At 50.6% G+C, this 23,431-nt stretch overlaps 1 protein-coding gene across 2 annotated transcripts in view; it reads left to right on the top strand.

Moving 5' to 3' along the window:
• The window catches only part of AMOT (angiomotin), a 52,160-nt gene extending 28,772 nt beyond the window's left edge, over positions 1 to 23,388 (top strand). For both annotated transcript variants that reach the window (XM_069065208.1, XM_069065207.1), the window contains exons 8-13: positions 11,168 to 11,317; positions 11,889 to 12,079; positions 18,594 to 18,716; positions 19,367 to 19,515; positions 22,230 to 22,712; positions 23,158 to 23,388. In XM_069065208.1, coding sequence (XP_068921309.1) covers positions 11,168 to 11,317; positions 11,889 to 12,079; positions 18,594 to 18,716; positions 19,367 to 19,515; positions 22,230 to 22,712; positions 23,158 to 23,258 — 1,197 coding nt within the window. In that variant the 3' untranslated portion in view covers positions 23,259 to 23,388. The remainder of the gene's footprint in view (positions 1 to 11,167; positions 11,318 to 11,888; positions 12,080 to 18,593; positions 18,717 to 19,366; positions 19,516 to 22,229; positions 22,713 to 23,157) is intronic.
• Positions 23,389 to 23,431: the final 43 nt, after the last annotated feature.

Genomic DNA, 23,431 nt, shown 5'->3' with positions numbered 1-23,431 from the left:
ATTCTGAGATTCTGCTTGGGTCCAGTGTTCTTTGGCCTGAGTGGATCCAGCAGAGTCCTCACTGCATTGGGGGTGCTGAGAGCTGGCCTGCTGTGGTGCTTCTCTGCCCTTTTCCTATTTGAGCCAAGGACCTTTATAGGCTGAGTGCTAGAGGTGAGGAGAAGGCAGAGAGACCCTCCCCCACCCCACCAAGTCTGATCATGATCCAGCCTGGGACTTTGGGAATGATGCAGAGCAAAAATGGGAGGATAGGAGAAACCAAGTTTGCAAGGCTGGCCAAGGACTTTGTATTTTACCCTCTAAGCAATAGGGAGTCACTGAAGGCTGTAGATCAGGGATGAGACTCAGGGGGAGGGGCAATGTGGTGAGATCTTTTGGGGAGGCTCCCACACATGAGTGGGAGGTGGGAGATGAACCAGTGAAGGAACATCCAGAAAGACCAGAGAGTTGGGAGAGGATCCAGCAGTAGCCTAGGTTCTAGAAATTCTAAGCAGGAGGAGAACTGAGCTAAAACCATAGGACTTAGCCATGAAGATGCCAACTAGAGAGAGCAGTGCCATAGGAATTGGGGCCTCAAAAGCCAGTGTTATGGCTAGGGAGGAAAGAGAGGCAGCAGGTGGACACTCCCCTTTTGAGGAGCTAGCTACATAATGAAGGGAAGGAAAGCACTGGGAGAGCAGCCTGAGCAGAGAGCAAGGTCAGAAGAAGTGTCTTGTTACCATGTGTCCAGGATGGTGAGCTCTGAACAGCTCGGTTGGTGGGCATGAGGGGCAGGACCCAGTAGAGATGAGGAAAAGGATGATCAGTAGGCGGGACCGGGATGGGATGGAAGGCCCAAGGGGCCAAGTTAGCTTTGCCAAGAGCAAAGGGACAAAGGAGGGGAAAACGGGGGAGGGACCGAGGGCAACGGGAGCAAGCTCATGACCCACGGATGACTTCACTTTTCTCAGTCCAGATGAAACGAGATGAACACATGGAAAATTCAGTGCAAACCTGAACATGCTATAGTGCTGCTCACTCTTCTTGCCGTTATGAGAATGGGGGCAGGGGCCTCAGAGATGGGGGGAGCCCTTATGAGTTGAGTAAAAATGGGAGGGTTTCAGATGTATTTCATGGGGAAACTGAGGCACCAAAAGATTGACTGTCTTCAAACGGAATCCTGCTCCAAGTCTTATTAGCTTGGCCTGCCTGAGCCCAAAGCCACATAGGGAACTATCTTTGGTTCAAGCCAGTAAACACTTCTCAAGCACCAGTTTATGTTCTGGGACTTGTGCCAGGCGACAGAGATTGGAAGACAAAAGTGAGGCTGTCCCTGTCCCCAGAGAGCGTCTGCTCAGCTCAGTTCCTTTCATTAGGCTCTCTGTTCGTGACAGTCTGAGACCATCTACCCAGCTGGATGTTCTGTGATGGGGGAAGGGGGGTAATAAGCACGGGCAAACCTATGAAATCAGGTTCCTGCAGGCTTAAGTTAAGGACAAGCCAAGGCCAAAGCTCGCTTGGATGGGAGTGAGGGACCTTGGGCTCCAGCCCAGTGGTATCAGCTTTAGTTTCAGACTTCCTTGCCTCTTTTGGGGGGATGAACCAGCAGGCATGGAGGAGGCTTTCTCCCTTAAAAGCTCAGGCTCAGGCTGCCTTCTTGAAAGCCCCTTCCTTCTTCCTCACCCCAGCAGGCTCCTTGCTCTCTGTGTTCCAGGCAAACGACTGGCATGGAGCCCTAGAAGGGGATGGTACTAGGGGCTGACACAGCCCTTCCAGAATCATTCTCTTGCCTCTCCCTGAGTCCAGTCCAGAGACTGTTGCCAGCCCTCCTCTGTGGATGCTTGCCCAGGGAGGAGGTGACACAGTAATGTGGTTAAGACACATGGGGACTTTATCTGGGAGTCCTTGTCAGTCAGGCCTTGCCACTAGTGAGCAGCTTGTACCACGGCTAACTGGTGACTTCCAAGACTCAGCTTCTTCTCTTGGGTCACAATGGTGCAAATGAAGAGGGATAGGGGCTCACTGAGGCCCAGCTTCAAGGAGTTTTGTCTTCTGTAGCGGCCATGGCACTCTCCTGTCCAAAGAACCCCCCAGCACCAGCCCGTCGAATCCCCTCCCAGCCCCCAGCCGACCTCACAGAAAAGATTCAACAGATGCCTGGCATCTCTGCCCACAAGGCTCAAGCTGCCCAGGCTTCTGGCTGGCTGTTGTCGAGAGGATCCAGAGCCCGGCCGATGCTTGGGTAATTGTCGCCGGGATGGTGGGAAAAAAGGCCTTGGCAGGATCCAAGAGGGAGATGCTGCGGGTGGGCCTTTTGATTGTGTGTGGAGTTCAACAGGAAAGGACAGAGCTGACTGTGGGAGGGCTGGCACAGAGTGCCAGCTATTCCCATTAGCCAGATTCAGGCTGGCATGATAGCCAGGGAGAATAGAGGCAGGGGAGCTCCCTTAACCTTTGCTGAGCTGGTGCCTTTTGGGCTTGAGTTGAGCTGATTTGAATTCGAGCTTGACTCTTTAGGGATTTGGGGGTTCCTCTCCATACCTGGGGCTCCCCCCCCCCCCACCCCCCCCCTTGCTACTTGCTGTGCCCTGTTTCCATATCACTTCTTTTCAGTCTAGTGTGAAGGATGCATGATTTCCAGGAGGGTGGGTGACTCCTACCATGGCCAACTGCTTCCTTTCCCCAGAGAGGCCTTTGATAAGATGGAAAGAGACCCGGCTTCTTAAGCCTTGGTTCTGATAGCCGATAGCTCTATAATCTTGGGCCAGTCCTCGGCCCAACCAGGGCCTCCGCTTTTCTCTCCAAAATGGAGGACTTATATTGGCTGATCTCTGAGGTCTCCCACCAGCTCAGACACAATGTTATCCTGAATCCATTGCTCTGCACACCATTTTTATCCTCTATAAGATGTAGAGAGGGGCTTAAGATCAGGTCAGAGAGAGATCGTGTAAAAGAACTGGGATTGTTTAGTCTGATGAAGAATGGAGTAGTTGTCTGCAGTCTTGACGAGCTCTTTCATGGAAGAGGATCAGCCTCGCCCTTCTTGGCCCTTTGGGTGTAGAACTAGGAGCTCCAGGGGAAGGAGAGACAGCCTTTGGCTTGATGTTAACTCTTCATGGAAGTTAGTAAGTTCTTGAATTCTCAGGAAGCAGTAGGTTCCCCTTTCTAGTCCTCCATAAGCTGGATGCCCATCTCTTCCAATATAGCAGAGTGGGGCTTCCTGGTGAGGGATGCACTGGGTTGCACCAGATGTTCTCTAAAGTCCCTCCTGGCTCTGATGGCCTGTGCTTCTGACTTGCTGTGCTCTCTAGACCCTTCCATAATGATTTATGAGAGATCTTGCAAGAGTTTCTAGGTATAGACAGACCAACTAGAATGACTTCAAAGAGGCCATTTTACAGGGATTGTGAGTTTGACTTGAATGTCTAGCTATGGTTTAGACCCTTTTCTGAGCCAGAACAAGCAACCCGTTCCAACTGCAGTTAGTTGTCTCTGACCTTAGGATTTCTCCTGTTGGCCTCTGATGCTGGCCTTGGAAAACCTGTTTAAAATCCCTAGATTGAGGACTACCCCTGGCCTCTTTACTGCTGCCTGGGAGATCTTGGGTCCTTGGGTGGCCAGTTCCTCGAGGTGACTGTTCTTCCACTCTAGATTTCTTTTAGGGTATGCCAGGTCAGGAAAGGACAGGGCAGGACAGTGTCCTGACAGTGGGATCAGGCACTACTAATACCAGGATACTGTTCCTGGGATTACTTAGGCAGAGCTCTCTTTTTGGAGCCAGGGGCTAAATGAAAACCAGCTGAGGTTGCAGAAGGCTCCTGAGGGACTTCATTCCCCAAGGGACTGAAGAGGGGCAGAGAGGCATGTGCAGGCTCCTTTGGGGACAGCTGAGAAATGGCTTTCATCCCAATGGGATTGGGATGGCCACAAGGGAATAAGAGAAGGGGGAAGACACAGCCTAGTGGCAAATGGCCCCAAAAGGACCACAGTGGAGTCTGTTCCCAGACGCTGCCTTAGAATATCCTTGCACCAATGGGGCGTGTTTGTTCCTCACACTGTGGGGCTGAGTGTTTATCCAGACTGAGCTGCTGTTGGGAAAAGCCTTTTCCTCCATGGCAGGTCATTAAACCCTCATCATGACCTCGGTAAGGGGGCTGGGCAGGAAGCCATGGCCCCCATTTGATAATCGTGGAAACCACAGCTCAGAAGGGGGGCATGACACCTTAAAGAAACTAGCTGAAACATGCAAGCCCGGCTCTGTGGCCTGGGAGAATTTTGCCCTGTTTTGTGGCCACTTCTGAATTATTCCCAGGCCATGAGAGAGGGAGAAGAGGCAACAAAAAGAAGCAGACTTCTTCCAGGCTTCATCTCCTTTGAGTGAGGTCTTACTCCCATCTGGCAGAGGAAGACACTGTAGCTCAGGTTAAGCTACTTGCCCAAGGACACACAGCTAGCAAGGATCCGAGTGGGATTCGAACTGAGGCTCTCTCTGCTTCTCCAGCCTCGTGAGCAGGATCTCAGGGTCCAGATCAGGGGTTCTATAAATTTGCTTTTTTGGTTTCCTTTGATTATATCTATTTAAAAACCTGATTCTGATCAGGGGGCCCTGGGTTTCACCAGGCTGACTGCCAAAGGTATTCATGGCACCGAGCTCGAAGGGACTTTGGAACCCCTTAGGCCAGCCCCGCACTCTCCATAGAGTCTAACTGAGAGGCCAGCCAGAGGAAGGTCTTCTTCAAGGGCACGAGTTAGCCCTGGCTTCAGAGGCCCTGTGCTCGGCTCCCGGACAAGCCAGCAGGCCCAAAAGGTTAACGTGATAAAAAGACAAGTGGAATTTCAGGAAGGGATAGGATTGAGTGCACTCCCCCCACAATAGCACACACACGTGTGTGCGCACATGTAGACATGTGTGCAGACACACACATGCACACATGCATGCACACACACAGTTTGAAAGAAATGGAGAAAAGAGATGCCACCACATATTCATTTGCAGGGATCCAATTTTCCAGACTCAGAAGGGAGCCTGTTCTGCTGATTTCAGACACGCAGTGGAAAGATCTGATGGGCCAGTCTGAGTGTCTGCTTAGCCGTGTGCTGGCCCTAATCTGGCCTTTTGCATCCATGGCCACTGTCCACCAGCTTCCCTAGGACCATAGATGGAGTGCAGAAGTGGCCATTTTATCTTACAGTGAAACCCAGAAAAGTTAAGTGAGCTAAGGCCCTGCTCTGTACCTCAGTTTCCTCCTCTGTAAAATAGGGTTGTCACAAGACTCAAAGGAGTATGGAGTTTTTCAAAAATGCTATATCAGCATCAATTCTGATTTCTGATTTGTTCAGCCAGTCTGCATTCATATGTTGAGCTTTGAAGGGAGACAGGATAATATGATGGAAAGAGCACACTGAGTCCAAAGACCTGGGTTCAGATCCTGCCTTTGTTGTTTGCTCCAGGTGTGGCTTTGGGCAAATGGCTCCCCCTTGAGTATAAAATGAGGAGGTTGTACTAGCTGCCCTATGAGGGCCCCTCCAGCTTCAGATTGGGGATCAGGAGAGCTGCTGGGTCTCAGGGCCCACCCTTTGGGGAGGTGTGGCATTCACAGTACATATGGGAGACTCTGGTCAACAAATATTGACTTAACAACATTGTCAGTCAAGGGGAGATGTGGGTGTGGAAACATGTAGCCCAGGCCTACTGAAGCAGATGGGGGACTGATTTGGGGGGTGAGGATAATGTTGGAAATGTTGGCCAAGGCCAGACTATGGAGAGCCTTGAGTGGCCAGCCGAGGAGTTTGGACTTTATCCTGTGTACAACTGGAAGTGGTTGAAGGTTGTTGACTGGAAGAAAGGGAGACTTTGGGAAGATTACCTTGGCCTCCTGTAGAAGGGAGGCTGGAAACAGGGAGGCCAGCTTAGGAGGCCTTGAATTATTGTGTTTGAGCAAAAAGAGGGACAGATGGAAGGATGACTGCAAAAGAAGGAAGAGTGATCGGGGTTTTTAGTGGCTGGACTGGGAGCAAGAGGCAGAGCTAGGTCCAAGGCTGCCCCAAAGGAGTGTGGGCAGAAATCAGAGAGGTGGGAGCGGACTTGGGGACTCCTGGCTGGTTTGAGGTTCTCTTTGAGGGCTGTGTACATTGGAGCCAGGAAGGGAAGCTAGAGAGACATTTGGGAGGCATGCTCTGGAATGTATTCCGTGGGAGTTAACAGAGAGAGAAGGAGGCCAAGGATAGAGGCCTGAGGTCCTGATGACGGAATGGGGGCAGGAGGAAGCCATGCCACTGAAGGACGCAGAAGAGGTTGAGGGCAGGAGAAAGCAATAGTGTGCAAGCCAAAGGAAGGGAGAGTTTTCAGGACAGTGGGGATCAGCAGTGTCAAAGGGATCGAGTACTTTAAAGAGGGAGAAAATGCCATTGGACTGATGAGGCCATTGCTGAGTGTGGCCAGAGATCAGTTTCAGTGGAGCAGTTGGGGCAACAGCCAGACAGCAGGGGGCTCAGGAGAGAAATGGCGGGGGAGGCAATGGGAGAGGGTGGAGGGCAGGAGATAGCCAGCAGGGCTCAGGGGGCTCAGGAGAGAGCTGGGTAGGGGAGCAGGGAAGAGAGAGTTAAGGGAGGGGGGCAGAACTAAGTGGTAGGGGGTTGGTTTGGGTTTTGGTTTTTGGTTTGGTGTTTTTGGAAAGATAGGAGAAGCTTTTGCATCTCTGCAGGTAGAGGAAGGGAGGAGTGGAGAGGGAACATGATAATACAAGAGACAGAAGCTGCCAGAGGCGGCACAATCCTAAGGCAAGGGGGCAGGGTGAAGGGAGTGGTTTGAGAAATAAGAAATGGAGTCCACTGAAACTGGTGTGAAGGAGGAAGATGGGGGAAGAAGCGAGCCCGAGTAGAACCCCTCGCCCCACGCTCGGCCTGTGGCCTGCCCTACTTCTGCTCTTGGACAGAGTTGCCTAGAGCTATAGTATCAAAGGCCAGTGGCCATGTTAACTTAGAAAACCACAAATGAGCATTATCCACGCCTTTATGTATTTTGTTAAACATTTCCAATTTGACATTTATTCAAGGGCCCTGAGTTTCATTTGATGGTGCCTTTGGTCTCAGGGACTAAAAAGTAGAGTGACCTGTACCAGTACATCAGAGACAGGGCTTAGCTTGGGCTTTCTGTCAGCTACATCCTTATGGCGGAGTCCCGATGGGAATGATGGAAGGTGCTACGGAGTTAGCACATCAAGAACTAGGGCTCTAACAATTCTCCACAGGACTCAATCAAGGATGGGGCTGGGCTACAATATAGTCATGCATCTGAAAGGAGGCTTGGAGGCCATCTAGTTCAACCTCCTGATTCTACTGAGGAGGAAACTGAACCCCAAAGAGAGGAATGGCCTTAGAATCAAGACAAGTCCCAGGTCATCTGGCTAAGCTCCAGCCTAGCTTTCCGGACTGATTTCCCATCACCCCTCTCCCTCTCCATTCCCACAACATTCTGGCTCTCGCCTTTTTGTCTTTGTATAGACTAGCCCCCCATCCCTGAAATGTTCTTCTTCCTTGCCCGAAGCCCTTGAAATTTCAGTTTCTTCAAAGCTCTGCTCAGGTATCTCCTCTTAGGTGAAGCCTTTCCTGATCCACCTCCAAATTCCTGTGCCTTTATTTTGAGTATAGATTTCATGTATCTCTATAGCCCTCATGCTTTTACAGAATCTAGTCCAGCCCCCAGATTTAAGAGCAAACTGAATTCTGGCCCAGGCCACAAATTGGTCCCAAGTGGTCGTAGATACTCAGCTAGAACCCAGGGCCCTTTGGACAGCAAGGGCAGACTCCTTCTGGGGGGCTCCCTCTCACTGGGCACAAGCAGATAAAATGTGGGGGGCTCAGAGAATATGTGCAGTTCTTTGGTGGGGAGAGAACCCTCCCAGTTCAAGGCTAAACCTCACCATTTCCTTCAATCACTAAAAGAAGAAGCTCCCTGAGGGCAGACTGTTTCTCTTTTTTTCTTGCATGCCTAGCACCTAGCACTGGACCTGTCCAGAGCCTGAGCTTAACCAGCCTGATTCTCCAATGGCACCCTCTTCAAGCCCTTCACCCAGAGTGTGGTGCACCCATGGGCTCACTTTAAAATGGCCACAGTCCTCCCCATGGGACCTGACCAGGGCTGGGCCACAAGGCCGCAGGGATGGCTGCCTGGCTGCCTGCCTAGTTCTTCCTGCTCTGTCCCTCTTGATATGGCCCAAGGCCTCATTCACAATCACTTCAGGCTACCCCTCATGGAGCTCACAGTCTGGTTAAACTTCCCTTGAGGTCTCTTACAGCTCTTCCTTCCCAGAGGGTGGTGACTACCTCTTTCAGGGGCTACTTTGGTCCAGGAGATTCTGATTTTATTTTTCCAGCAAAGACAGGGAGTGGAGAAATCTGAATGGCCACAGGCTACTGCTGCTTCCGTTCTAAGTCTGAGTCGCCATCTTTTTGCCCATGGATGATAGACCTGGTTGCTGGCTGCATTTAATTGGTCTGAGTATAAACTCTTGACTTCCCATAAGTCCCAGCTCAAATCCCATCCTGTACTTAAGAAGCCCTTCCCAGCCCATCTGAGTTCTAGTGCCTTCCTTCTGGTCATTTCTTGTTTATCTGGTAGAGAACTTCTTTGTAAATATTTGTCTGCTTGTTATCTCACCCATTACACTATGAGCACCATGAGGAAAGGGGCTGACTTTTGCCTCTTTTTACATTCCCAGCCTTTAGCACAGTATCTGGCACATAGTAGGCACTTAATAAGTGTTTCTTGCCTGACTAGCTGCTGTAAACTTTTGGGAACAAGGATTAGGATCCTCTATATCAAGGTGGTACCACTTCCCTAGCACTTCTCAAGAACAAGGGAGGAAATGGAGACCCTTCCCCCACTCCCACTGCAATCACATACATGAACACCCCAATAGCAACAGTTAAGTGCATTGGCATTCTGCAGATCCCTGGTGTTGGGTGGGTTTGGGCTTTGGGAACTTGGACAAAGCCCTTCCTCTCTCTGGCCCTCAGTTTCCCCCTCTGCAAAGTGAAGGGGTTGGGCAGAATGACCTCTGAGGGCCCTTCCATTGATCAAACAGAACCTCTGGTTTATGGAAGGAGAGGGAAGGGGGCACCTGGACTGGTAAATCATTGAATCTTGTTTATAAGACTATTAAATCAGGGCCCCAGCGACAGGGCCGAGTCATGGAACTAAGGAGGGGCCTCAGCAGTCCTTCTTAGCCCTGAGTCTGGTACAGAAGCCTCCTAAGCCTCCCTCCATGTCCAGGAGGAAGGTGGTCAGTAATTCTTTGGGGGGGTGGTATTGGGTAAGCCAGCCCCAAAGTCAGGCCCTCTGCCTGGATTCCTTGGAGTTCCACACCTGCACCTGTCACCATGTAGGGGTCAGCACGTGCCATTACCACTGAATAGTCAGTGCCTCTCAGAAAGTAAGACTTTCTTGACTTCTTGGCGGTCACTTTCTTTTGAACCTTTTTTCTTCTTTCTGGACTCATTTGCATCTAAGCTGGATGGTGCCCTAGCTTCTTAGCATCCCCCAAGAGGCCTGAGGGCAAATTTTCCCAACTTGAAGGGGAGGTGTTCATTAGGAAGGTGTTGGCAGGCTTTTTGGTGAGGACCCAGGACCTGAGGGGAGGCCCACAGGTCTGTTTAAAAAAAAGTTTGGCTCATTTAAAATATTTCTCAGTTCCCAATGACTTCCCTTCGCTGAACGCTCCCTCATAAGAAAGATATGCAGTTAGACAGAAGAGATCAATCCATTGGCCATGTCTGAAAACGTCTGCCTTATTCCATGCCCCTGTATGCTCAAAGAAAGGGGGCATGCTTCATGTCAGAACTCTGAAATAAGAATCCCCCTTGGCCCAAGGCTCGTAGTAGGGAAGGGCCTCTGAGCCTTCTTGGCCTCCTTGTGTGGCAAAGCTGGGACTCCTCAGTTCATACCTGCCTGTGCCATTGGCTTTCTTGTTCCCAAGGGCTGCTCAGTTTCCCCCCTCTGGAAAAAGGAAGAATCTAGTCTGATTCAGTCAGGCCCTAGATCCGAGATTTTGTTTTGTACCTTCTGGGAACTTTTTGAAGACCTCATGACAAAAGATAGATCACTATCCTCTGTTATCAACTGAGCTCTGAATGCTCATCCCGTGACATAGCAGGTTAACTTGAGAGAAGCTGGAGCCATGTGCCAGGGAGCCTTAGCCAGCCTCCTGGGCCTGCAGCCTCACCCAGGCCTCCCACCTCCTCAGGGGGAGGCCAGAACGGCCCTGGGAGTCACTGAGCTCTCCTTCCCCTCTGTTTTTGAGATCTTTCATGGAAGGACCTCCCCCAGATTCTCAGCCTTTCTTTGGTGTGGAATGGAGGAGGCCCTGTGGCTGGGGCATCTGAAGTAGGGGCATCCTCTTCCAGAATGCCCAGCTTGGCCAGGCTGCCAGTTAGGCCTGCACCTGGGAAAGCCCAGCATAGTTGGGACTGAAGTGATTGGAGACCTGGCTTTGATCCTGGCCCTGACGCTTCTTAATCTGTGTGATTGTGGGCAAGTCATTGGCCTTCCCAAATGCAAATCTTCTGGTTAACTTTTTCAGGGTTGTTGTGATGAGAGCACCTTGGAAACCTTACAAAGAAAAGACCAGAGAAATGAGAGTATGTGTGTGTGTGTGTGAGTGCATGGCAAGAGTATGTGAGAGGGAGGGAGGGAGAGAGAGAGTAGGAGAGACAGAGGTGTGTGTGTGAGAGAGATGGAAACTATGGGAGTTAGCTGAGTATAGACACAAGAAAGAGGCCTAATGGGGATAAACAAGACTGTGAAAGAGTTCTGCTTTGTGAGAATGTGGTAAGGGAGGAGCTACCCGATGTGGAGAGCCTCAAACTCTTGACCCAAGAACTTGCCAGAAAGCCAAGGTGGGCAAAGCTGCCCCTTGTCCCAGATTGTAGATTTTGGGGTTGCCAGGGTCCTTTTATGGACTCAGAAGTGGGACTGGGCACGGAACGGGGGCCTGGCTTCTGCCCCCCCTTCTCTTTGAGGTTTTCAGAGCACTTTGTTGCATGGCTTGATCATGTTGCATCCCTCAGGGATGGTGAGGTGTGGGGGGGGGCCACCCTTGGGAGCTGTTCTAGCACTTTCTGGCTGTGGCTTCTCCACACCCTGGGAGACACAGAGCCAACTGAGCCTCTTCCCTTCCCTCATGTTCAGCTGAAGAAGAAACAAGTGTATGTGGACAAGGTGGAGAAGATGCAGCAGGCTCTGATGCAGCTTCAGGCTGCCTGTGAGAAGCGGGAACAGCTGGAGAACCGCCTCCGGGCCCGGCTGGAGAGAGAGCTGGAGTCTCTGCGCATGCAGCAGGTAAGAGCGAGCCAGGGCCATTGGGGACGCCCATGTGCTATGGCGCCATGTACTGCAGGCCAGGCCGAAGCCCCACTCAGCAGCTTCCCTCCTGCTCTCTGGTTACTGGGCTGTACATGCCAGACCTAGAAGGGCCCATGGTCGGCTATCTGACTTTCCTCTGCCCAGAGCCGCCTCAGTAATGGATACACAGGCATGAGACCTGGTACTGGCATCACCTCCATGTAACCCCTAAGAAGCTGTAAGGGACCTAAGGCCTTCATTTTGCAGAGAGGGAAACTGAGGCCCAGAGAGGGAAAAAGCCTTACCCAAGGTCATACAGTGAATTATGGCAGAGCTGGATCTAGGCAGGGGGTGGTGGAAAGAGTTTTGGATTGGGAGTCAGAGTACCCAGGTTTCAATCTTGCCTCTGTGAAGTCCTATCTCCCTGTGTGACTTTAGGCAAGTCCCTTCCCTTCTCCCCTGGAGCTCTGAGTCTCGGTGCATGTGGCTTTCTTCTGAGGGCCCATTTTGGGGGGTGGCATCTTAGCCCGACGAGGACTGGCCCTAATTGGGGGATTTGTGCCACCAGCGCCAAGGCACCTCACAGGCCACCAGCCTCTCAGAGTATAGCGCCTCGGCCCTCATGGAGCTGCTTCGGGAGAAGGAGGAGCGCATCCTGGCTCTGGAGGCTGACATGACCAAGTGGGAGCAGAAGTACTTGGAAGAGACAGTGATGAGGCAGTTTGCCCTGGAGACTGCAGCCACAGTGGCCGCACAGAGGTAAGCAGCCCTCTGGAGGGCGGGTCATTTACATCCAGGGATGCTTTCCTCCCCTTTCTGTCCACCATTCCTCCTGGGCCTCCAATCTCGTTCCTCTCTCTTCTCTCCATTCCCATAAAAGAAGCCTGCTGGCTGTTCAGAACGGCTTGCCATTCTGCTTCCTACCTCAGTGCCTTTCTGTAGCCCTGGGCCTCATGCCGGGAGTGCCCTCTGTGCTCACCACCACCTCCCAGAAGTCTCAGCTTCCTTCCTTAGCGCAGCTCTTCTGCCTTAGGGTTTTTGGGGGCCTCCACGCTGTTGGCATTTGCACCCTTTTCATTATTTTGTGTCATTTGGGAGGGGGGTAAGCATTAATTAAGCACCTATGGTGTGCCCACATTGTGCTAAGAGCTTTACAATTATTCTCCCTGAGAGGTAGGTGCTATTATTAACCCCATTTTACAGTGGACAAGACTGAGATAAATAGAGGTCATGTGACTTGCCCAAGGTCATATAGCTAGTGTGCGTCTGAGTCGAGATGGGAACTCCTAACTCTAAACCCAGCACTCTGTCCCCTGTGCCACTGAGCCACCCCTCTGTATCCCCAGTGCCTAGAACCCGAAGGGGCTGATAGATGCTTATTGGCTTGAATCTACTGTAGACCATGAGGGGACAGAGAGGGTGAGCAGGTAGGAAATTCAGAACCAACTGGATTTTAGGCCAAAATAATCCATGCTCATCTTTCAGAGAAAAGCCGGGGGCTTCAGATAAGAGATTGTCTGGCTTCACTCTCTGGGCTACTCATGTTCTTCAGTACCATTGAGGGTGGAGAGCGGAAGAGTTGCCTGGTTGCCTGGGTCTTCTCAAAATGTCACTCGGAAGGGGCCGTTGTGATTTGATAGCTAAGGAGTGTCTGAGGTATGCTGTGGGGCTGCACCAGACAGGAGGCCATTCTTGCCCTTTGGGAAATGATATTTGAAGGTCACGTTCCTGGCCACAAGTAAGTGAGCAAGCCTGATGGTCACATGCCCATCCCCCTCTCAGAGGTGGTGAGAGGAAGAGAAAAGTGGAAGAGAATTTTCTTTTTCTTTCCCCTTGTTGCTTGTCCTTTGGCAAGTTATAGCTGAAAGGTAGGGGTCAGTCAACTCCTGGCAGATAAGGTGTCCCTCCTTAGCTAGAGACATGTGAAAGAACACCCCCACCCAGATAGTTAGTCTTTCTGTCTCTCGGATGGGATAGGTGAATTAATTCTAATTCAGTAATTCAAGAGGCATTTACTAAATACCCGTTATGTGCAAAGATGAAAACAAAACTGTCCCTTATGGCACAATTGGTTGAACTGTCCTCCAGTCACTGGACACTTGGCTTCATTTTCTCTGCTACCATGAAAAGTGCTGCTATAAATAATCTAGTACATATGGAACCTTTCCCTCTGTCTTTGACCTTTGAGGGGGCGTATGTGCCTTGCCCTGGTGTTTCTGGGTCAAAGGGTATGGCCAAGTTAGTGATTTTTAGTATAATTTCAAATTATTTGCCAGAATGGTTGGAACAATTAACAGTTCTACCAGAAGTGCATTCTGGTGCCTGTTTTTCCCCAGCCCCTCCAACAATGACCTGTCTTAAGCTTGCTCAACTTTTACAGTCTGATAGATGTGAGGTAAAACCTCAGGATTGTTTAAAATTGCATTTCTCTTATTATTAGTTCTTTGGTACATTCTTTCTTATAGTGGTTGAGACTTTACCTGTTCATATCCTTTAACCTTACATCTAATTTTTAGTGCTATTTGAGTCTTGCTGGCATTGATAAATTCCCATAGGTCTAGAGTTGCAAGGGACTTGGTAGGTTTTCTAGTCTGACTCCCTCACTTTACAGAGGAGAGAAATGAGGCAAAGAGATCTGTCCAGGGTTCCACAAGTAATAAGTGGAAGAGTTGGGATTTGAAGTCAAGTCCTGTGACTCCCAAGTACAGCTGTCCATCACATTAAGTGGTGACTCGTCCAGACTTTGGCTTGAAAACCGTAAGTCACCTCAGAATCTGAGCCAGCTATTCCTCTGCATGGCCCTTGTCTGTGAGGAGGTTGTCCTAAGAAGTGGCTTTGAGAAGCTGAAGTACCAGGCTCACCTCCATGCTGAGGGTCACTGCACAGATGGAGCGGACATACAGATTCCAGGTAAACGAGGGGGTACCTAGGCCATGTTCGTTCAGGTTAGGATGTTGGCCAAGGCCTTGGGACAGCCTGCTTTTCAAATAGCTTTTTCCAATCTGCTTGATCCAATCAAAATGGCGAGTCCAGAAGGCCCCAGGTCAAGAAGGTGATGACTGTGTTCCCTAACTGCTCTGCTGCCATACTAAGCTTTTTCTTCTCATATACCTTCCTTCCCTCAATATATCTCATATCAGCGGAGGGTCCACTTGAGACTGATGAAATATTCTTCACGAAAGCTTTTGATGTGGTTTAGGGGTGTAGGGACCCCAAAATGCTGAGGCACAGAGCAGAGATGTCTGGAAAGAATTCACAGACTCAAGCAGTCTTCCAGTCGGGTGGCAAAACATTTATTATAAGCTAATAATGGCATTAAAAGGGCAGAGCTCCTTTAGGGAATTCTTAACCTAACAGGAGTGATGCTAAGGCTTCTATAGAAAAAGCACAGTGAGCTGTGTGCCAAGCATGCTAATTAGGTGGTGAACATTCAGTCTGTGTGCCTTGGGCACAGGCGTCATTCCCTGTTGGCATGGCCTGGATGGGGGAGGCTTTGAAGGGGTCTGCACATCTGCACATCTGTGCGTCTGTAACCAGATAGTCTTGGGAGTCTGCATCCTCTACAATAACGGTGGGAATCAGTCCATGATAGTTCCGATATGAGATAGTCCTGTTCATACAAGGGAAATTCTATAGAGTCAGCTTGTTCTTGTAACAGGGAGAGAGAGTTTGCTTCACTGGGTCCACTTGTGAGTTATTGCCGGATATAGGGTCTTTGGACAGGGGAGAGATACGGTCCTAGGGCTGGGGTCCAAGCACCCCATCAGTTTCTCTCTTGTGCCTGATGCTACCCTTTCCTTTGATTAACCTCCATATTTCCCTTTCCCCAGAATTATTCCATACTCTTTCAATATGTCTACAGTAGTTACATTTGTACATTACATTTTTTTAAGCAATTGGAGTTAAGTAACTTGCTCAAGGTTACAGGGTGAAACATTACATTTTTTAGAGAGAGGTAAGTGCTTGATCCAATGTACACAAAAGAATAGAAATTCGAGCCAAATTAGAACCTTAGAATTTCAAAGAGCTGGCTAATGAGGTCTCCTCACTCATTTTCAGCAGGAGACAAATTCAGTTCGAGAGCAGAAACTGAAGTACCTCTTATCCCAGGAGTTCCTTCTAGGCTAAACATTGACTAGCATTAAGCAGAATGTTTGTTTGTTTTCATCTGCTGAGGTCATTTTCCTCCTTTTCCTGTTTCTCCTGCAAGGTTCGGTCACTGTCTTCCCAAACTCTGGGCCCCACACTCTGAGAGGTCTCAGTTACTGTAGGCACAGTCACAGGGCAGGTCTGGAGCATCTCAGCCACTCTCCAGCTTGAGGGTAGGGTCTTCTCCATTTGGGCCTAGCACTCTTCCTGGCACATAGTAGGTACCTTATAAGTGCCTTAAAGCAGTGTGATATAGGGAAAGAGGACTGGATTGGAGGACATTGAAGGACACCATTCTTGCTACCATTTATCACCTTGGCCAAGTCTCTTCCCCTCCATAACATGAAGAGGTTGGAACAGATGATCTAACTCTGAATCCAAGCTCCCAAGGGACCCCCTCTTGTACTGGGGCCTCCCTGGCTGTTCCTTCTGAACAGTTCTTCCAGTGGCCCCATGTTTGCAGGCACCATGCCTCAGGTTCTCAGATTAGTCATCTCAATCAGCTGGCAGGGCTCAGGGCCACTAAAGCAGGATCTTACTCAACACAAGCAGCAGCTGGCCTTGCTGTGACCCCAGCCCCCTTCCCTGTAAAATTGGCCTTTGCTCACTTACCATGGGTCATGGAGCACAGATTTCAAGCTAGGAGGACCCTTAGAGGTCATTTGGTGCAGTCCCTTCATTTGCTCCCTTATTTGAGCCACAGAGTCAGCTGGTGGAAGCTGCTTATGCAGCCTAGGTGCTGCTGCTGCTGGTACCCTCTTCCTCCTCAGGGCTTCTGCTGTACAGCAGACACTCCCAGAGGAGTCTGGGATGTCACCTTTGCTAGGGAACAGAAGAGAAAGGTGCTGGGGCACAATCCATGAATGGCCCTGGACCTTCAGTGGAGAAGGGCCTTCTCCAGCAATGCCCATTGCAGCCCCTTGGGAGGAAGTCTAGAAGGGTGTGCCCAGCTGCTGAGCCTCTCCCAATTTGGCAAGGCTGCTCTTCAGGCCACAGGCAGGCGATGTGGTTCCACACCAGCACTCCAAACTTCTACAGCTTGGCATAGGTCCTTATAAGAATTTGGGCTTTTTGGTGTGGCCCCTGAGAGCTCAGTGTCCCCTCCATGGTCCCAGTGAGGCACCTGGGAGGACTTTTAATGAACAGTCCTGGAAATCGCTTTAGCCTGAAGAGAATGGGGCAAGGCTCAGATGGGTTGTATCGTTCCCTACTCTGACCAATTAGCTGCATCCTGATGAGATCCTGGCCACAAAAATGATTTGGGTGTGGCTTAGTGGACAGAGAGCTGGCTTCAGAGTCAGGAAGATCTGGGACCAAATCCCACCTTCGACACTTACCAACTATGTCCCCATGAGCACGTCACCTAACTTCTGTCAGTTTCCTCATCTGTACAATGGGCATAACAAAATTCTTACTACCTACTTCTGAACCCCCATGGGGCCTGGAGAAGGAAACCAGGCAACATAGGAAGGGAAAAGTGGGGGAGAAAGAGAAACTAGGCTGGGGGAGTCCAGACTGGATTCCAAGAAGATACTCGGGATGGTAATTTGCAGATCTTCATATGCTAGAAAAATGCTTGCTGGGAGTATTAGTAAAGGTAGGACAGGAAGTCCCCAGGTATGACTGAGGAGATATGGGCATGCATTTCAGGGCTTAGGGAACCACAGAGACTATGGAACCTAAAGTCCACAGCTTGCCGAGGCAGTAGACCATTTCTTCTTTGCCTCTATTCCTCTGACTCACAGGTGGGGAAACTGAGACTTGCTTAGTCAGTCCTACACATTGTGGATCAGCCCAACCCAGCAGATAGTGCTCTGGAGCTGGAGTTAGCAAATCCTGGCTTTGAAACCCACCTCAGGCACATATTAGCTGTGGACTGGTCACTTAGCAGAATATCATGACCCTCCTACAATGCAGTGTGCATCTAAGGGGCTCAGCAAATGCAAAGTGTCATAGAGATACAGCCTGTCCCTCCTCCTTCCCCCATTCCTCTACCATGGTGCTGAGGCTCCAGGCCAAGCAGACGTGGCAGCCAGTGATGCCCTGCTCCCCACACACAGACCCCCATTTCTGCAGGGGCCCAGAGCAGAGAGGAGAAGAGAGCCAGTGAGTAAGCAGCTGTCAGCTTTCAGATTTCCTGAGCCTTTCCTGGTGTCCGGTCTGGGCTTTCCCAGCCTAGTTTCTCTCTCTCTCTCCACCTTGCCCCTCCCCCTGTTGCCCAGTTTCCTTCTCCAGGCCCCCCCAGGGCCCAAACACACTGGGGCTTGTTAACAGTATAGCCTCCCGCTTTGGCAGGAGGAAAGGCTGAGTCCCCTCCAGAGAGGGCTCAGGGCCTTAGAAGGCCAGAGTCATAACAACTGCCGCTGGCCTGTATATATGTGTTTCGGGCTAGTCTTGGTGTCTCTGATTGATTCCCCTAACTCTTCCCTTAAAATCCTGTGGTCAGACTGTAGCTCCAGGCTGGACCCCATGTTACTTTGCTTCTGCTGATCAGTTGGGGTGACTGGGGCTAGGCTGATCAGAGCAGCAGAAGCCTGGTGCCCCTTTTGGAGCTGGGTCTCTGGCCGCTTTGAGGCAGCTTTATGTTGGGCACTAGATGGGGACTGTGTGGCTGAAACTCCAACAGCAGGGCTTGTGTCCTGTTTGGGGCTTGTTGCTTTGCTCCCCCATCACATCCTGCCTGACTTGTACCCAGCTAGCAGAGTGATGCTAACTTGACTGCAGAATGGAGGGCCTTTTGTGGTGGGGTGAGGGGGACAAGGAAGAGGAAGGAGGACGGGAGGTCTCCTGTTTACCTTGGAAGCTGGGAGAGAAAGGGAAAGCAAGACCTCCCCTGGGTGCCTTGGCCCAAGCTGCAGATCTGAGGAGTTGGGATGGAGCACAGACACCGTGACCTGTTTTCTGAGGATAGTCCCTGACTCTCAGTAATCCAGTCCAAGTTACTGTGCCTATAACCTTCTCATGGCCTAAGATGTGGGAACTTGGGTATGGAGCCCAGAGTCACTCTGTATAACCATCCTGTTACATCCTGGTGGGCCCTAGTTTAGACCTTTCTAGAAATTCCTCCAATGGGAACAGAGTCTACTAGTCCCTCCCAACATCTCTTTATCATTTCCTCATGCAGGGATACAACGAGCAGCAGCCACTCTCCCAACACCAGCTATGACAAGTCCCTGGAAGCACGGATCCAGAAGGAGGAGGAAGAGATCCTGTTGGCCAACAGGAGATGCCTTGATATGGAGGGCAGGTAATTGGGGTGGCGGCAGCAGCAGCAGTCTACATTCCAATGAACCTAGGATCCCGGTTTGCCTGATGGAGCCATGTACCCCGCCAATGTCCCCTGAACCTCAAGATCTGAAAACTGGGGAAATTGACCAGGACTGCCCCTTTAAAGTTGGTCAATGAACGGCTTTTTACCTGGCCTCAGCCAACAGGAAATTCTCTTTTCTTCTCATACTGCTCCCTGGTTATTGCAATCAAAGAGCTAAGAAGTCGGCCCATTAAAGTGAGAGGCTATACCCATTCCTCCTCTTCCTAATCCCGGAGCAGATTCTTCTGAGCTAATGTCCCTACCGAGCCACTGTTTGCTCTCCATTGTCTCAGTGGTAGATCTGAAGATTTCTGGCTTATGGGGAAGAGATCTCCAGCCCTCTGTCACTGTTATCACTGTGTCTTTCCCACTATTTTCACAAACAGTCCACGTTTGCTAATTTCCAATTCAGCCACGGCTTGCCCAGGCAATGGGGTATTTCTCCCTAAGCTGGACTCCTCTGCCTCACAAATAATGCCTGCTCACTCTGGACAGTATGACCACATTCCCTCTTGTGGCATTGCCCCACCCCACCTCCAAGTGCTGCCCAAGTCCCAAAGACTGTTTTCACATGCTTTCTCTAACAGGATTAAGACCCTCCATGCCCAGATCATTGAAAAAGATGCCATGATTAAAGTTCTCCAGCAGCGCTCCCGGAAGGAGCCCAGCAAGACTGAACAGCTGCCACCCATGCGTCCAGCAAAGTCTCTGATGTCCATTTCTAACACCAGCTCAGGTTTGATCCCTCACTCCCTCACCCTCAGCAGCTCCCCCATCCTGGAAGAGAAGCAGGAAAACAAGAACTGGAAGGGGAGTTTAGGTAACGATTCTTTAGAAAGGGAGCCTCAGTGAGGCTGGCCACCCAGCAAGGGGACGGGAGCTGTCCAGCAGCTAGTAGCAGGCTACACCCTCAGCAAATAATGGTCTTGCAGGAATGCCTCCTGTGGCAGAGGCACAGGTTAGTATGTCTCAGTGGCTGAGGCCACAGCCTGGGACAGGAGGCTGAGGCTGCTGGAAAGGGAGAAGGAGGAGAATCGGGCATGCCAGTGCCACTGCCATCCAGGCAAGGCCTGGCTCTACCTTGGCCATGGAGGCATTTCCTGGCCTCTTCAGTGGGGTCTTCCCTGCACTGAGAGCTTTGCAGGTAGCTCCCAGGTGTGCGGAGGCCTTGCTGGTCCGTACAGGTCCTGTGACACACATGACAGGTAGGGCAGGTGCTATTTATGAGGTTAAGGGTGGAAGGTGAGAGTCTCTTCTGGCTCCCCTCCCATAGCCAGAGAAAGCACCCAGCCCAATGACTAGCAAGATGGCAACGATTCCATTGGACTCACTAAATCTGTGTGAAAGCCTGGGGGTACAAAGGCATCCCAGTAATAAGGGCAGGACCTATTTGGCCTTTTCGACCTTAGGACCTTTTACATGGTCACTCACTTAATGTTTATTTGAACTGAATTGAATCTCAATTTTTAAAAGTTTCATGATTTTATTATAGTAGTATACTCAATATAAATAATGGATTTACATTGTTTCCCCTCAGAATCACATTATAGTGATAGAAAATAGCCTTAGCAATGATTATTTGGGAGTAGGAGACAGGAACCTATCATTTTTACTGGCAGATGGCAATTGGCAAATATTTGGCATTTCTGCTCTTAGGTACTTGCTCAGGGCATTGAGAGAGGTAAGTGACTGTGTCAGGGTAGATCTTTCCCAACTCTCTACACTACTCCCAGAGTCAATGAAAATACCTCTGATCCAAGTGGCTGCCCAAGGCCAGGTGTTGGATGCTGCCCTCAGTTAGTTAGATGACCTCTGCTTGTGCCAGCTCATGGACCACAACACCTTTTGCCCTCCTGGGTCTCTTCCTTTAAAGGCATTGCTTCTCCTCTTTTAAAGTAAAGAAAAGGATTTGCAGGTGCCTCTGTGTGGGACAGAAACAACTCCAGAAGAGCTAGATTGTTCTTGGTCTGCATATCCCGTGGGCCTGAGGGCATTTGTTCTTGTCCGATCCCAGGATCTCATTGGTGAAGAGAACCTCTTGGTGTGAGAGGTCCCTCCACCATGCAGACTAGCAGCTCATCTCCACTGGGATGAGGCATAGAGAGGGTCCACAGTTAGTGTGTGTCATAGGCAGGACTGGAACCCAGGTCTTTTTGACTCCTGGGTCTAGGCTCAGACTCACTCAGGGCCATAAGTGAGCTATCCCTCTCCCCTCTTTTCTTTCCCCCCCTTTTCTCTTTCCCCTCCCTTATTTCACTCTTTCCTTCCCTTCCTCTCACATACACAAAAAAGACTTCTTTTTTTACAGTTTCTGAGAGGAAGGAGTGTTTGAAACAATTGCAGATTTGCAAGATGAAACTATTCTATACAACACATTAAAACCGTTCCACATCTATCTCTCTTTGTCTGTTTCTTCTTCCTTCTCTGCCTCCCTCCCTTCTTCACTTCCTCCTTCTCCTTCCTACTCTCCATTCATCTCCCTCTATCTCCTTTACTCTCCCTTCATCCCCCTCCTTTCTTCTCTCTCCGTCCCACTCTCCCTTCATCTCCCCCTCCTTTCCTCTCTCTCCTTCCCGCTTTCCCTTCATCCCCCTCCTTTCCTCTCTCTCCTTCCCACTCTCCCTTCATCCCCCCTCCTTTCCTCTCTCCCCTTCCCGCTCTCCCTTCATCCCCCCTCCTTTCCTCTCCTTCCCACTCTCCCTTCATCCATCCTCCTTTCTTCTCTCTCCATCTCTCTCTCCTTCCCTCTCTGCCTCCCCCCTAGAGTTGGTGGAGAATTTAGAATGATTTGCCAGACTGAAGCAGAAGAATCCCATTGCCTGAATGATCTGATCATTTGCACCACAAATATTTCCACAGAGAAGTTTCTCCAGCCAAGGCGGCAGTTCTCCATTTGATATGCTGGGCAGGCTTAGACTTCTTGACAATTGCAGCTGGTGCTCTACGCTTTGAGGCCTGGCAGGGCTTGGCCTAAGGTGCCCTTTGGCTAGTTCCTCATAGAATCATTACCTTTACTTTGCTTGTGAGAACACGACTCAGTGTTCTGTACTCAGTGGATGGTGCTGGTCTTAAAGCAAACCATTGTTAGCTTTGTGACCCTGGGCAAATCACTCCACCTCAGGCTGCCTCAGTTTCCTCATCTGCAAAATGGGACTAATTATAGCACCTGCCCTTTAGAGTTATTGTGAGGCTCAAATGAGAGACACCGACCTTAAAGGGCAAGAGGAACAATAATACAGTTGTCCGTGTTCTTCCTCACCCCTGGAGAAATGACTCCACAGGACAAAGCGGCTGATTTCCCATGAACCACCTTGTTCTGGGCCTCCCTCCCTCTGTCCCTGGACAGGAGGTGAGCGTAAGGCTGGGGCCCCAAAGTCATCATGGGAAATAAGCATTGGGGGATCAGATCAGGGTCTGCTGGGCCCTCATCTTCTCCTCTTCCCTTCACAGGTGTCCTCCTGGCCACAGAATGCCACTCTGACTCATCCATCCCTTCCACCCCATCTTCCCCACCACTTTCAGCTCACTCCAAGACAGGCAGCCGTGATTGCAGCACCCAGACTGATCGGGGAGCGGACCCAGCTAAAACTGCCGCTGCCAATGCCGCCGCCAATACCGCCGCAGCCACAGCCACTGGGCCTGCACCTGAGGTGGCAGCCACGGCTGCAGCTCCCATCCCTCCTGCAGCTCCTGCTCTTGCTGCTGCTGCCACCACTGCCACCACCAGCACCGCTGTTGCTGCTCCTGCTGCTGCCGGGGCTGCTTCCGGGGCTGCCGCTGGGGCTGCCGCCGGGGCCGCTGCCGGGGCTGCCGCCGGGGCCGCCGCTGGGGCCACTGCCGGGGCCACTGCTCCCTCCTCTCTACATCCAGCCACAAGCGCTGGACCAGCTCATTTCCCCACTCCAAACTTGGCCTATAATTCAGACAAGACAGGTAGGTAATTCATTGTCTGCATCAGCTAATGTGCTCCCTTGGGATTTTCTGGACCTTATTGGCTTGCCCTTTGGTGTCTGATCTCCAGTGGGTCTAATGTTACTCAGGGTGGTCCTAGGTGGACGTTATTAGGGAGATTGCTGAAAACAATGCGTGCATCCCTCATAGGATTTTCCAAGGGAAATGGATGGGGAGCAAAGTTTGCAAATATTGCCTCTAGCATCAAGTGTGAAAAGATACTAAGGAGGGACTGGATCCCCAGTGGAGCAATGGGTGGTAAAAGCAGGAAAGGCCTGTCTCTATATAGTTATTACCATCCCACCAGTGGTTTAAAGGGTTCCTTGAGCTTGTCTTTCTGTCCCAAGAAACTGATTTGAATTTGTGTGTGTGTGCGTATGTGTGTGTGTGTCTGTGTATGTGTGTTGTCATCTCTGCTTCCATTCAGATGGGCCAGTTGTCCGCTCTGGTGCCGTAGAAAGAAAAGTGAGTGTTCGTGTTCCAGGACAAGACTATCCAGATGTGGAAATCGTGGAATATCTCATCTAAACAGGCCAACGGAAAGATATAGCCAGTCACTAAGACCATGCTTTATCTTTTGTTTTTTCAGAAAGTCATTTTGTTTGGAAACAGGACAGTCCTTGAGTTTTGAGCAATAGTCATTCCCCCCCCCCCCCCCCCCCCCCCCGCCACTAAGTACACAGAAAAAAGAAGAAGGAGTA

The sequence above is a fragment of the Petaurus breviceps genome, unplaced genomic scaffold (genome assembly GCF_028583685.1).
Source record: "Petaurus breviceps papuanus isolate PSGF00001 unplaced genomic scaffold, PetGlider_PUasm1.0 90681, whole genome shotgun sequence".
In the NCBI taxonomy this organism is placed as follows: Eukaryota; Metazoa; Chordata; class Mammalia; order Diprotodontia; family Petauridae; genus Petaurus; species Petaurus breviceps.
The sequence above is the reverse complement of the archived record's forward strand: the minus strand, read 5'-3'. Positions and strand labels throughout refer to the sequence as shown.